Source organism: Echeneis naucrates, chromosome 18 (assembly GCF_900963305.1).
Source record: "Echeneis naucrates chromosome 18, fEcheNa1.1, whole genome shotgun sequence".
NCBI classification, from domain to species: domain Eukaryota; kingdom Metazoa; phylum Chordata; class Actinopteri; order Carangiformes; family Echeneidae; genus Echeneis; species Echeneis naucrates.
Genome location: NC_042528.1, coordinates 11,715,869 through 11,728,523, shown reverse-complemented (window position 1 = coordinate 11,728,523; position 12,655 = coordinate 11,715,869). Strand labels below are relative to the sequence as shown.

At 41.1% G+C, this 12,655-nt stretch overlaps 1 protein-coding gene across 1 annotated transcript in view; it reads right to left on the bottom strand.

Moving 5' to 3' along the window:
• Positions 1-12,655, bottom strand: part of nrxn2b (neurexin 2b) — a 586,403-nt gene that overhangs the window by 28,906 nt on the left and 544,842 nt on the right. The window contains exon 18 of the mRNA XM_029525863.1: positions 354-443. Coding sequence (XP_029381723.1) covers positions 354-443 — 90 coding nt within the window. The remainder of the gene's footprint in view (positions 1-353; positions 444-12,655) is intronic.

The following is a 12,655-nucleotide window of genomic DNA, read 5'->3' as shown; positions in this document are numbered from 1 at the left end:
GATATGGTCCCCTGGGTATCTACACACCAATGCCTGTTATTACTCAACACTGTGCCGCCATTTAATTTTATACCAATTATAGCACAGTCAATAGCTTCAACTGGTGTGCACAAAATACTTCATAAAAAATATCATCTTTCCAGGTTGGTTTTCAGACACCAATGATTGAACCAAATCTATCATCCAATCACTTTAATGCATATTGTCTGTAGTGGATTACAGGTGACTTACAGTTCTGTTAAAGAGCCAAATCACATCCACCCTTGTTGCGTGGCACTGCACCTCCTCCAGAGTGGAGGTTAACGGTAGGTTAGACGGTTAGATCATTAGTGGAGTTAAATGTATTTTATTACCTTTGTCGAGTAGCCACTCGTCAACTACCCGACCGAGTCGGTATGGGATTCTTTGTCTAGCAATAGCCAGGCGCTCATTATCAAAGTTCCCTTTAAGAAATTTGGAGAAGACAAATTAGGAGAAGTTACAAAGAAAATCTGGAAGTTGAAAGGTTAGAGGTTAGAAGGGCAACATAGCAAATGTTTAGCAAGTTATGTACTTTAAATCAGCTTTAGTTAGGACAGGAAGAACTTGAGGATGTGTTTTTGGGCTGGTTTGTTTGGTTAGACAAGTTAACAGTATTCTAGTTACCTTGAGTTTAATGATTTTTAAATGTACTGACAAGTTAAACAGATTTATGAATTATTTAGATATAGTACGATTACATTTGTAGTAAGTGCTAACTTAGGGTAGACATCTGCAAAGCCATTACATTTGGAAACTCATTAGCAGTAATGAAGCAAATTAGGCTAGAATCACACAGAACCAGCAATCATTGAACAGCAGAATTACTACAGTGTAAATAAATGACACAGAAAAATGCACATCAGTGTTAATTCACATGACCGGGAGATAATCACACAGTACATCGTCATGGTTGTTTCAAGGAAGGAATTTCAGTTCCCATTGCGCTCACAGAGTCATGCATCAGCAAATCACCACCTCCCAAAATCTGACAACAGGACAGTATTCTGCTCCTGAAACATCATGTCACTTACAGTCTGGACCTCTCCATGTCAGCTTGAATGAAATGGATTTTGTGAATCTGTCAGCAGACAGTTCCGCTCTGTTGTTTTCCCCCCACTTATGTATTAATTGAGCACTTCTCAGTGGCACTTGGCAATTAGCATCACTTCATCAGCATGTCAAAAATGTTCCATCGCCACTGTGAAAACTTAATATCCCTTGCTTCACTTTAGTCAACCTCGGGGTCACGCTGCACACATTGTCATTGTAGATGGAGCTGAAAACAGGGGAGATGAGGGCTGATGGTGGCCAGGCTAGGGCTCTGACGAGGTCTTAAGCAGCGGCAATGTCACAGGCTTAATTAGGAGAGACTTTATCATTTTGGGCTGAAAATCACTGTTATGCCGACACAGTGTTTCCAAATAAAAATGGGGTCAGGGAATCCCAAGACGTACTTGAAAAAAGGGTTCCGCAGGGTTCCCAGAAAGATGGAAATCATTTTTTTTAATCAGTATAATTTACAGGGAAATATATAATTTACAACCTGTGACTGAGAAATTGAATCAAAAATGTCTTATTTGCTTCATACAAGGTGTGAAAGTTCAACTTATAGTCATACGGCACTGAGTTTTTGCTCCTCCAAAGCATCATAACAGTCAGAAAACACACCAAAAAGATCTTCTTATCAGACCAAGTTCCCATAATTTGGGTATAACCACAAGTCAAAGGGAGTAGAAAATTTTGTAGAAAATGAACAGTAGCTGTGATCTCACCCTAAAATCACGGGTGACTATTATCTTGAAAGTCTCAGCTCGACTTTGAGTCTGTTTTAGTGGTTTCGTGGCATGAAAGCATGATGGGGCTGACAATCGTTGGTGAAATTATCTGCAGAGGTGGGCGGGTCAGCGTAAAAGTCTTGCATCTTAACTAGTATTTGTTGATTTTGCTACCCACATTGTTCTGTGCTGCTGCAGTGATCTAAAACAGACCACCTCTCCTTCCTGCAGTACCTACTTCCACTCCCCAGGGGTCTCTCTACCCACGCCTGCCTGCGCAATAATAACGCAGGATGAGGAGGTATGTGTGTGTATGTGTGTGTGCATATTGTATAAGAACAGACTCAGTTGAAAATAAGAAGTGAACAGGGGAAGAAAAGCAGGTAGAGGGAAGAGGTCAGGAGTGAATGATGAATGGCACTTGGATGGAGGAATATACTGAGGGGCCAGCAGATTGAACATGGGAGAGTACGTGGCTGCAATATAACATATGACTCAGTGTCATTTATATGCTGCATCTGCAGCTCGTTGTTCATCTGGGTGAGAGCTGACGCAAAAAGAGACATATAGGAAACCAAGCAGTTTACTTTTTATTGTAGTTAAATCTATAATCACAGGCAATGCTGCCTATTCTTAGTTACAGTGATGTCTTAATTAGACCTACAAGGGGTCTATAAATTCTAAAAAGTGGAGACATTATCATTATCTATATCCTGATAGATTTTTTTGTGACTTGAAACCCACATGTCACATTTTCACAGATCTTTCAACTGGAAATGGCAGCAGTCTGTTCTAAACACTAAGAAAACTGAATTGCAGCATTTTCTCAGTGACTAATTACATGCATGCATTCACACTGCACTTAAGATTAGCTAGATGCCACTCTGCCGCCCGGAGAGGCAGTGCAACAAATTACAGTGCAGCACACACTCAATTTCGGAGATGGCATGGGCAGCGTGCAGCAATCACTGAATTAAGAGGAGGGGAGAGACAGGTAGCATAGAAAGGAGAGGAAATGATGGAGAGAAAAGAGAAGAGAAAGGGGTGTACTGTGGGGACAAGGGAAGAAGTGGAGGGCAGTAGTCCTTAGTGAGATGAATCAATCCTGTGTGTCTGTGTTCTCCTCCCACTGCTGCATCTGCAATCTGCTCCACAAATCCTGTAAAATCCTCCCCTTTCCTACCTCTCAGCCACTTGCACGGACTTAATCCTATGAAGGATCCATTTTATCATCCAATTAATGGCTACTGATTAGGGTGAGCTGTGGAGAGGATGCCCCCCCCCCCCTCTAGTGGCAGCTGAAGGATAATACACCCACCAATGCCTCCTTTTCGCTCCATACTTCCTCTGCAGACTCCTTCTCTCCTCCCTTTCATTAATCCCTTTTCCTTGTCCTGCTCATTTATTCTTGGTCCTCTGATTCCTCCCCTATCTCCCTCTCTGCTAGTCCTTCCCTTGTTCTCAAACAATCATTCATCCATCCTTCATTTTGTCCTTTCTCCCACCCCCCTGCCAACATCCATTTTCCATTATTTCTTTTTTACCCTTTACTCCTTCCTCTCTCCATCCAATATGTCCTATTTTCTTTCCTCCCTTCTTCCTCATTTTCCATCATTATTTTCAACATCCCATCAGCTTCCCTTTCAGCCAGTTTTGTCAATTATCTGTTCCCCCTACCTCTTGTCCCATTTCTCTCACTTCTTGTCCCCCTTTTTACCTCCTTTCATTTTGCTTCCTGCTGCTCAATTTATCACTCCTTCCTTCACTAACATGGTGAGTTTAATGCAAAGAGATTAAATGCCGTACATTATAATGCAGTTGTTTCCATCAATAACTTCACACTAACATAGTCTTAGTAGGTACTTAGCGAGGAAAGTAATAAATGCAAAGAGTGAAGTGTGTGTGTGTATGGTATGCAAATGTGTGTGAGTTCTTCCACTTTCACACAAACAAGGCTGACTGACAATAGCGTCCTGAACAATAAAAACTAAGTGAGGGATCGACATACAATGGGTTTGTGTATCTATTCAAAACAAAAAAGACAGACACGTTAGAGGGAAAACTGGGGAAGCAATGCAAAACAAAATGTGATGGTGAGGTTCAGCTGAACAAAAATGCATCTAGAGATACAAGAAAAGAGCAATGCAATAAAGTTTTGGTGGATTGGTTTTCGCATTGTTGACACCATAGTGTCAGAAAATCAAAGTTTCTCTGTGTCCTGCTTGTTTGTTTGCCTCTCTTTGCACTGGGATCCTTGGAGAAATAAATCATTCTAAGTTCACCCCTTGCTGCTCTTCCCCAACTGAAGTCTGCTTTGCATGAGAATGGCGGGTGGGGGGGGCAAATTAAACAGCTGGGCCTTTCTCTTCGCCCTCAATGCCATTATAACACTTGCTCCACTCCCAAGACAATTCCCTTTGCATGATTTGAAAGACGATAAAACAATGTGATAGTACCTGGTGCTCAAGGAAATCTGATATAAAAGAGATGAAAAAACAAACCAGTAAATCGAAGAGTGGTTCTACGTTGTGGAGTGATATGATTTTTCTGTAATAACCTTCCAAGGCCCATGGGCATGAGCATCTACAGCCTGTTTATCAAAAGACTAATATTCTCTTTAGGCTGTAATCCACTGATTTTGCATGTAAGAATCTATTTATTAAACCGCTGGAGAAATATTCGTCTCAAGTGTGCGTGAATAATCTGATGTCACAGTGATGTCATCAGGGACACTTAGCATGGGCTTGAAAAAAGGCATAAGGCAAAGCGTGTGTGACCCGAACGCGGTCTGTCTGGAACTGAAAAGTTATGGGTTCTTCCGAGGCATGCATTTGACTTGCATTATGGGAAATGGGGGACACATTACTTTGCGATCTTAATCCAAAATAACGACATTAATGTCCAAGTAAGTTACAGTAACCTAACCAGGTCCAATGGATAAGAACTTAGGTAAAAATGACATATGGGATCTATAATAGATGTCAATATATGTTCATATCACACACTGTGACACAGTCTGAGGCCATATGCCCAGTGTATGCAGGCATGTTTAAAATGAAGGAGGATTTACGAGAAAAACATAAATATGTCTATAAACATTGTGTACCAAAGTTTTTTTTTAATTTATGTTAATGTATCATAAACATATGATGCCAAAACAGACAAGACCATGTAGTCAACATTTGTATTTTAAATGTACATATAGCGATATTTAATATATGATGAATATGTATATTCATATAACACAAAAATACAGATAGACGTCATTTACGTTACATAGAAGTTATATCTATGGAAACATCGCTCTTCATATTGAAAATTTCTACGTGGCTAATGACACAGTAAATAAAAAAAATGGCATTGTTTGTTCGATTTTATTTAATTCTATTTATCTTTTTTCTATATATGTTTGGCATTCACTGTGGGCAGGAAAAAGAATGCCATTGTACAGGGAAATGTGTTTCTCTACTGTACATATGACAGTAAACCCTTTAACTCTTGAATCTTGAATCTTGTAAGTGTTTCATACGGTACATGCTTCATTTTATAGATGTCACAAGTTGCCACTTATTTGATGAAAATGTGACCCCCAGGCTTCAGTAAATGGATTTTCACATTTTAAAGCTGTATCTTTCTAGGGTTTGTGCTTGTTCTGATGACCCACTAGAAGTAGACATTATGAACACTGTATTCATCCGTGACAGTTACGATTCTTATTGTTATTCACAAGCCATAGCGTATGATTGGTGGGGCATATGGAGAAAAAGCTTGGGCATTCTCATTATAGAAGAAATAAACTGTTCAACTTAAATTAGATGTAAGTCAGGGTATGAGCTGCAGCTATGGGCTTAAAACAAAAGTGATATTTACAAGAAATTCCACAGTTGTAAATCAACACCACTAGTAAAATAAATCCATGGGGGAAACTGCTCATGTGTAGAAATTATTTGTATTTTTCCAAGCAGAAAATGAGACGTGTGAATAATGCTTATACTACAAAGGTACTAAGTGCTTTTTGTAACTTGTGCTTGCAGAAACAAAGCAGAAAATAAAAACCATAACTGTGTTTGTGAGGGAGAGGTAGGATATTAAATGCTGACCCTGAGTGAGACATGAACCTGACACAAACTTTGCATATGGCGCCCAGAGCATTGGCTGGGTGAACAGGCATGGTGGGCCCTGTCTGGGGTTGTATTGAAGATGCTGTGCGAAGGAGCAGGGCAAAGGCGCGCTGATTGACCAGCAACTCTGGATGACACAAAGTAAGGTGGAGGATGGACGGGTGACCTCTGTGGTGTGCTGGGAGTGGAGACTGTCTGTCAGGAAGAATGCTCCTAATCGACACACTGCTCTGTCTCGCCCTCTATCTCCTTCTGTATTAGTGCATGTGTGACTACATGCAAGCACGTGCATGTGCGTTTGTGGAGATGGTCCAAGGTGCCAACTGTATATCATGTAGCTCTGCAGGCAGCCAGATGCCCTTGTACAGGACACCAATATTGGAAATCCATCCACAAGAATGGAGATTACATTGGAGACAATTGGCCACTGGCCATTCGGCTCTCCCTCCCTCACTCAGAAACTTCTCTCTGCCAGGCTAGCCTCATTCTGTTTTTCATTAGGTAACTTTAGATGGATTGTTCTCATATCCACCGGGTGCTTTTGATAGCAGACGGTGAGAGGAAAGCACTGTCCCATGTACTGTAAACCTATGCGACCAAATGCATCTCTCAAATACTTTTTTTTCCCTCTACTATGATTAAATAGGAAAGAATCCTGCAAAAAAATCAAGAAAAATGTGCACAATAAGGAGAATATTTAAATAATTTTAGTGCACTTGAAACAAAAAATTTAAGCAGGTCACACAGGGATGCAGATTTACATTATAATATGACATGTTTTTTGCTGCATACAATTTTTTCCCTCTCTCCAAAGTCTTTTAAGTCAGAGATTACAGACAAGTAGTTTCGTTATGTAAAGTGTGCAGGAAAAGAAAGTTACCAACCACCTTCACTTGTTCAATGCAAATACATCACCCACTGCTCATGCCAGCTTGAATTTGAAATTTGATATCTCTGTGTTTTAACTGCTTCCTCCTCTGACTCATCTTTCATCTTGTGCGGCAGTTATCAATCCAGCAGCACAGTTTCATTCCTTCCCCTCTCTCTCCTCTTGCTTTGTCAGGATCCTCACTGCAGGATCCTCGCCACCTTTCATCTCCACCATGGTGGATTTGTGCAAGGCTGGCTGTTGGAGTGAGCCAGAGAAAGCACCCGCCCCACTCATGTGGAAATCAAAGTTGTCACTTCTCTAATTACCCAAAGCAATCTTTTCCCTCTCCTGCTCTGCTCTACTTAACCATGTCGCCCTCTTTTTTTTTTTTTTTTTTCGCTCTCTCCCTCTCTCTTCATCATTACTTTCTTACCAATTTCACTGGTCTCTCGCTCTCTCCATCATCCCACAGCCACAGGCCAATTACTGGAGATCCCTTCCAACTGTGCAAGATCCAATCACAGTAAGTCACAGAGCACCAGAGGCCCAATGAGAGCCCACAGTGTAAAGTGTAGCTGTCACCACTGACAAGAAACTAAACTGGCTGACTTCAATTAACTCTTTCTAAAATATGCTGCTGCACTTGGAGTTGAATCGAGTGAAATTAAAGCTGAACTATGACATATAAGTTGTGCATCATATCACATCAAGAGCCTTGAAGGACTAGAAATGGCCTTTAATTGAACAATATTAGCAGTGAGGCCAGCATTCAAAAATAAATCAGAAGAGAGAATCTCAGACAGCCCACTGATTTGCTGTCAGTAAAGATGAGATGTAAAACTACACTGAGACGTTTTTTTGGTTCTGATGAATATTGACAATTAAAATAAAAAAGAGAAAAAGTGTTAATGGCGGAGCTCTAAAAACAACAAGCACATAAAATGTAGGAGCCCGAGTTGGGGTAGGAAGTTAGGTCCATGCTCAGCGTCCAGTCATTTGTCTGACTGTGTTATCTTGCAGTGCAGCACAGACATGGCCTAATCCTGCTGCTCTCCCTTACTTTTACCATTTACGCTGGCTCAACTGAGTGCTTTCATATTGTTTTTGCCAAAGGGAGGACAAAAACAGATCTTCTGAGCGGTTTCGACCTCGCCTCCTCACATAGCCTTTTTATTTTGCTTGTTTATTCGCGGTTGGTTTTCTTTCTCTCTGAGTATGAAGGTCATAAAAGACAAAGATGGATATCTAGAAACAGCAGACATAAAGGTTAATGATAAAAAGGGGGTTTGTTAACCCTTTTCTTGGACCATTTATCCAAGGAGGAAACACATTTTAACAGCTTGGACAGACAAGCTGGAGCTGTGTTTGCTGGTACAGAGTAGTGTCCTTCTTCTGTGAATTCATGTCTTTCTACTCTGCTTTTCTCTCAGTCTAATGGTTAGCCCTCACAGACCAATGCATCCTCTTAAATACCTCACAAAATAAAAACGGGATGGCAACAGCACTCTCTTGGTCCTCTCTTTCTGTTGGTGCCTTTGATTTATGACTTGTATTAAGTGGTGTGTTCATGTCTGAGTGCATTTCAAGTAGCAGGTAATTTGTGTGTTTGCTTTGGAATTATTTCTGGTGTGTGTACTTACATGTGAGGCTCATGCACACGCTGCATCATACTGTAGCTGGATGTGATCTTCCTTACTGTGATGAAATCCAATTTTAAGTGCTTTTTCTTTCTCTAAAATGCAAAGCCTCATCTATCATGGCAGTGACAGCAGTTAGCTTCCAGCATTCATCCTAGATGAGGTCTTTTTTTTTTTTTTTTCCAAACAAACACCTTCTCTGCCATCTCTCCTCCTCCCTATTCTTTTTCTCTTTCCGTCCATCATTTTTCTCTCAGTGTCCGCCATCTGCCCCGCCATCCACACTTCATCTGTGCATTATCACCCCTCCAGCGCCACATCTTCTTTCTAATTTTGCTCAACTGCAAGCCCTGTCAGAAACTAAAGCAATGTGACAGCTTTATCGTAGATTTACAGTCTGTAAATACCGAAAAGTGAGAAAGAAAAGAGTACGTGTGGAAGTACAACGGCACATTGTGTGCTCTCATTGGTCATAATGACACAGTTATGAGACAGCAAAATATGTTAATCACAGCCAATATGCCGCAATGCTGACACTATAACTACGGCTGTAAAATACAAAATGATTATCCCAAGCTCAGAGGGCACAGCAACAAAGACCAAATGCCAAGTGTGGCATAAACCTAAGGAAATGGATGGATTTTTCCAGAAGCCCTTAACTACAGTAATAGCATAAATTAACAGGGGAAATTATGGTTATCAAAAAAAGAGTTCACGTGTGCTGCTTTGCAATGAGAAACAAGAGGATGATAAGACTGAGTAGACTCAGGTTCGCCAAGTCCCCCAAACAACTTTAAGTGTGTTTGTGGTACATATATTTACCTCCAGGCCACCAGCCACAACATTACGAAAACACGTCTGATATTGTGTTGATGTGGGTGTGTAGGCAATTTTGACAACAACACTTCGGTGTTGTTGATGTTCCTCAAACAATTCCGGACTGGACCACCTTCCTCCATTGGTCCATAGTTCAGCTCTGTTACTCATGTGTCCACTGTAGGGTCTTTTGGTGGTGGACAGGGCACAGCATGGACCCCCTGACTGGTCTACAACTACGCAGCCTCATACACAACCAACTGTGATGCTCTGTATGTTCTGACAGCTGACAGCACCAAAACCAGCATGAATGTCTTTAGCTTTTGAGCTACAGCAGCTCTTCAGTTGGATCAGAAAACCTAGCCTAACCTTCATTCCACAGGACCATCAGTGAGCTTTCACCCCTTACCCAGTCTGTGGTTCAATGGTTTCCCATTCTTAGACCAGTTTTGGTAGGCTCTTCCTGTCTATTGCAGACCAGGAACATCTCATCGAGCTGCAATGTTGGAGATGCTCTTCAGTTTGGTCCTCAAAGTCTCTCTCATCCTCACACTAGATCATTTTGCCTGCTTCAACACATCTTCAACCAAAGACTAAATGTTCACCTGCCAGCTTCTCCACTGATGCTCTTTCTTTTTCTCTTAACCCAATTTTTTGGAGACTACTGGAGCGAGGCCTGCTCTTATTAGAGGGGGATCAACACTGTAGCAAGCCCCCACTCATTAGATCCAAACTCATTAGATCCAGTGTCTGAGCACTGTGATCAACTGAGGGTTGGAAATGTGGAACAGAACAGCCCATCAAATAATACCACGGAGAGAAATATATGAATAATATATACTTAAGATGCAAATACTGATCAGTTTGATGTGATTGATTGTTGCTGACCAACTAATTGTGTATGGATAAGCACTTCAATAGAAAACAATATAAGTAAACACCCCCACCCCCCCCCAAAAAAAACAAAAAAACTCCACCATCTCCATTACATGATTAATAAGAGTTCTTGGAAAGGATGACAGCAATTAATTTGGTGCTCCCCAGATATCACAAGAAAATAACCTTACAATTGGTAATTAACACTTGAAATGCCAACAGGCCAAATTTACCTTTTTTGTGTGAAATGTTGGACTTTTTTAGACTTTTTCCTATGTGTGTTATGTGTCACCCTCTGTAGTTTAGAAACTGACAGAACAAAACCAGATGGCAAAAAACAGCTAGAGCTATAATTCATATATTATATGTGATTAATCATTTTGCCGTTATTAATTGTTTTATATGAATTATGAAAAAGAAGTCAGAAGTCAAAACTATGCAACTTTTGAATGCAAACATATGACACATTCTTCCCTTTACAAAAGAATAGTTAATAGTTAATCGAGTGAAAGCCAACATTATTCACTTCAGCTCATTGAAGTTTAACCGTGTTGTGGCTAATGATATTAAAGCTAAAGCTGCGGCACTTCCAATCCCAAATTGAAACCAACGAGGCTGCTGTCTAACAGGAGTGTCTATTAAAAGAAAAAAAAAATTGAGAAAAGATAAAAATATTACTGAATCAGTCAGTTGGAAATGAGGATTCTTCAGGGCGGTGGTATAAATTTGCCACTGCAGGTTAAACATTTAGCCCCATTAGGTCTGCTCCCTCAGCCATGTCGGATGACAAGCAAATAGGGAATCTGATATGAAATGGTACTATTATAGTCCGTATGGCAGCGGCGTGTGTGGCCAGGTTGAGGTCCTCATGTGACACAGGGGTATTTTTACTGAAGTCATCTGCCAGTTTGGGAACGTTGGGAAGTTGGCGTTGGCCAATAAGCATTGCTTCAGGAGCCACAGGACACACCTGACAAACCGGATTAGCTGGCCAGACGCTCCTCTGACAGTTTTTGCCTGCTCTCCATCCATCAAATGCAAACGTGCATACACACATGCACAAACAAAAAACAAAACAACAACCATGTAACACAAAGATTGCACTATGTCATGCTTGTAAACAGATGTATGCGCTGTCTGGCATTGAATCGGACTTGGATGAAAACACCCACAGACACACGCTGCCTGGGGGCTGCAAACATCACTTCGTGGGACATCAGGAGATGCGTTGTTTCGCCATTGAATGTGCCTGACCCATGATGGCCATGTTTACTGTCAACAACCTGTCTCTACAAATCCATCACCTTGGTATGGCCTTCTGTTTATAAGCCCACTGCTGGCAAGCCTGGTCCTTAATAGAAAGCAATTCAAACACATCTGAATTTGTCAAATCTGTTGGCCCGTGGCCCTAATTATACCACGATGAAATACAGTACCTGTCTTTGTGTATAAGGAAAAGATTACCCATGGATAACCTGTCACTGTCTGTCTTGTGCAAGAGTGTCATTCAGAGTCTCTTCTCCTTCTCTACCGTCACTACCTTCCTCCTGTGGGACCCAACTGTGTACAGCAGGATGAATCCCACATGTAACTGTATATTCAAAACATGCGCATTGTCTGAGAGCAGAATAACATCCCAAAGGAAATGTTATGTGTATGTATGGCGACAGAGCTTTCACATGAAACTGCACTTTCCTTTTTTTGTTCTTGGAAGAAGCCACCAAATTTGAATGAACAGAAGGCCCCAATTGGGGCATCTTTTATGATGTCCTATTTTCTCCCAAAACTGCCTACATTGACAGTTTTAGATGTTTTTAGTGCTCCAGTGGGACAACATGTCAATTGTATCATATAATATATTTATATATATATATATAAAAGCAGACAAGGAAACATGTGTGAATAAATCCCCTGATTGTGAGTATAGAGTATTTTGTCCTGTTTAGAGACTCAGAACAGGTCTAAATCTCTGGGTTTTGGGAGCTTGTTCAACCAAATGAAGCTCCCCCTTTCTATGAAATGTAGCGTCTTCATGCCTCCCTCACTCCCTACGTATTCCTCCACCCTTTGGTGCTGCAGCCTCATCTGAGGTTTTGCTTTCCTAATATGTAATATCTCCGTTTTACCAGGATGCCGCCCCACCAGACAACAACGAAGATGACAGCGACTTGAACCATCAAAGCCGGTGTCCCAAAAATAGTTTAACCGTAACTAGCACACATAAATGAATCAAAGCTGTCCTACAAACAAACTAGCTAGCCTCCCACTCCCTCCCACTCCCTCCCACTCCCTCCCACCTCTTCTTCTTCATCCATTTCCTTTTCTAAATCCCAGTGGACCCTTAAACTTCAGACGGGTGCCAGCCCCTTGCAGACAAACACCAAACTCATCAAGTAAACTACCAAACAACAAAATAACACTCTTCAATTCTTGATCAGCGCAGGAGAGGGAATAGAAATGTTTGACAAAAACAGCAACGACAACAAAGAGGGCGGAAGGGAGGAATAAAAAGAATATGATATGCGCTGTGCATTAATG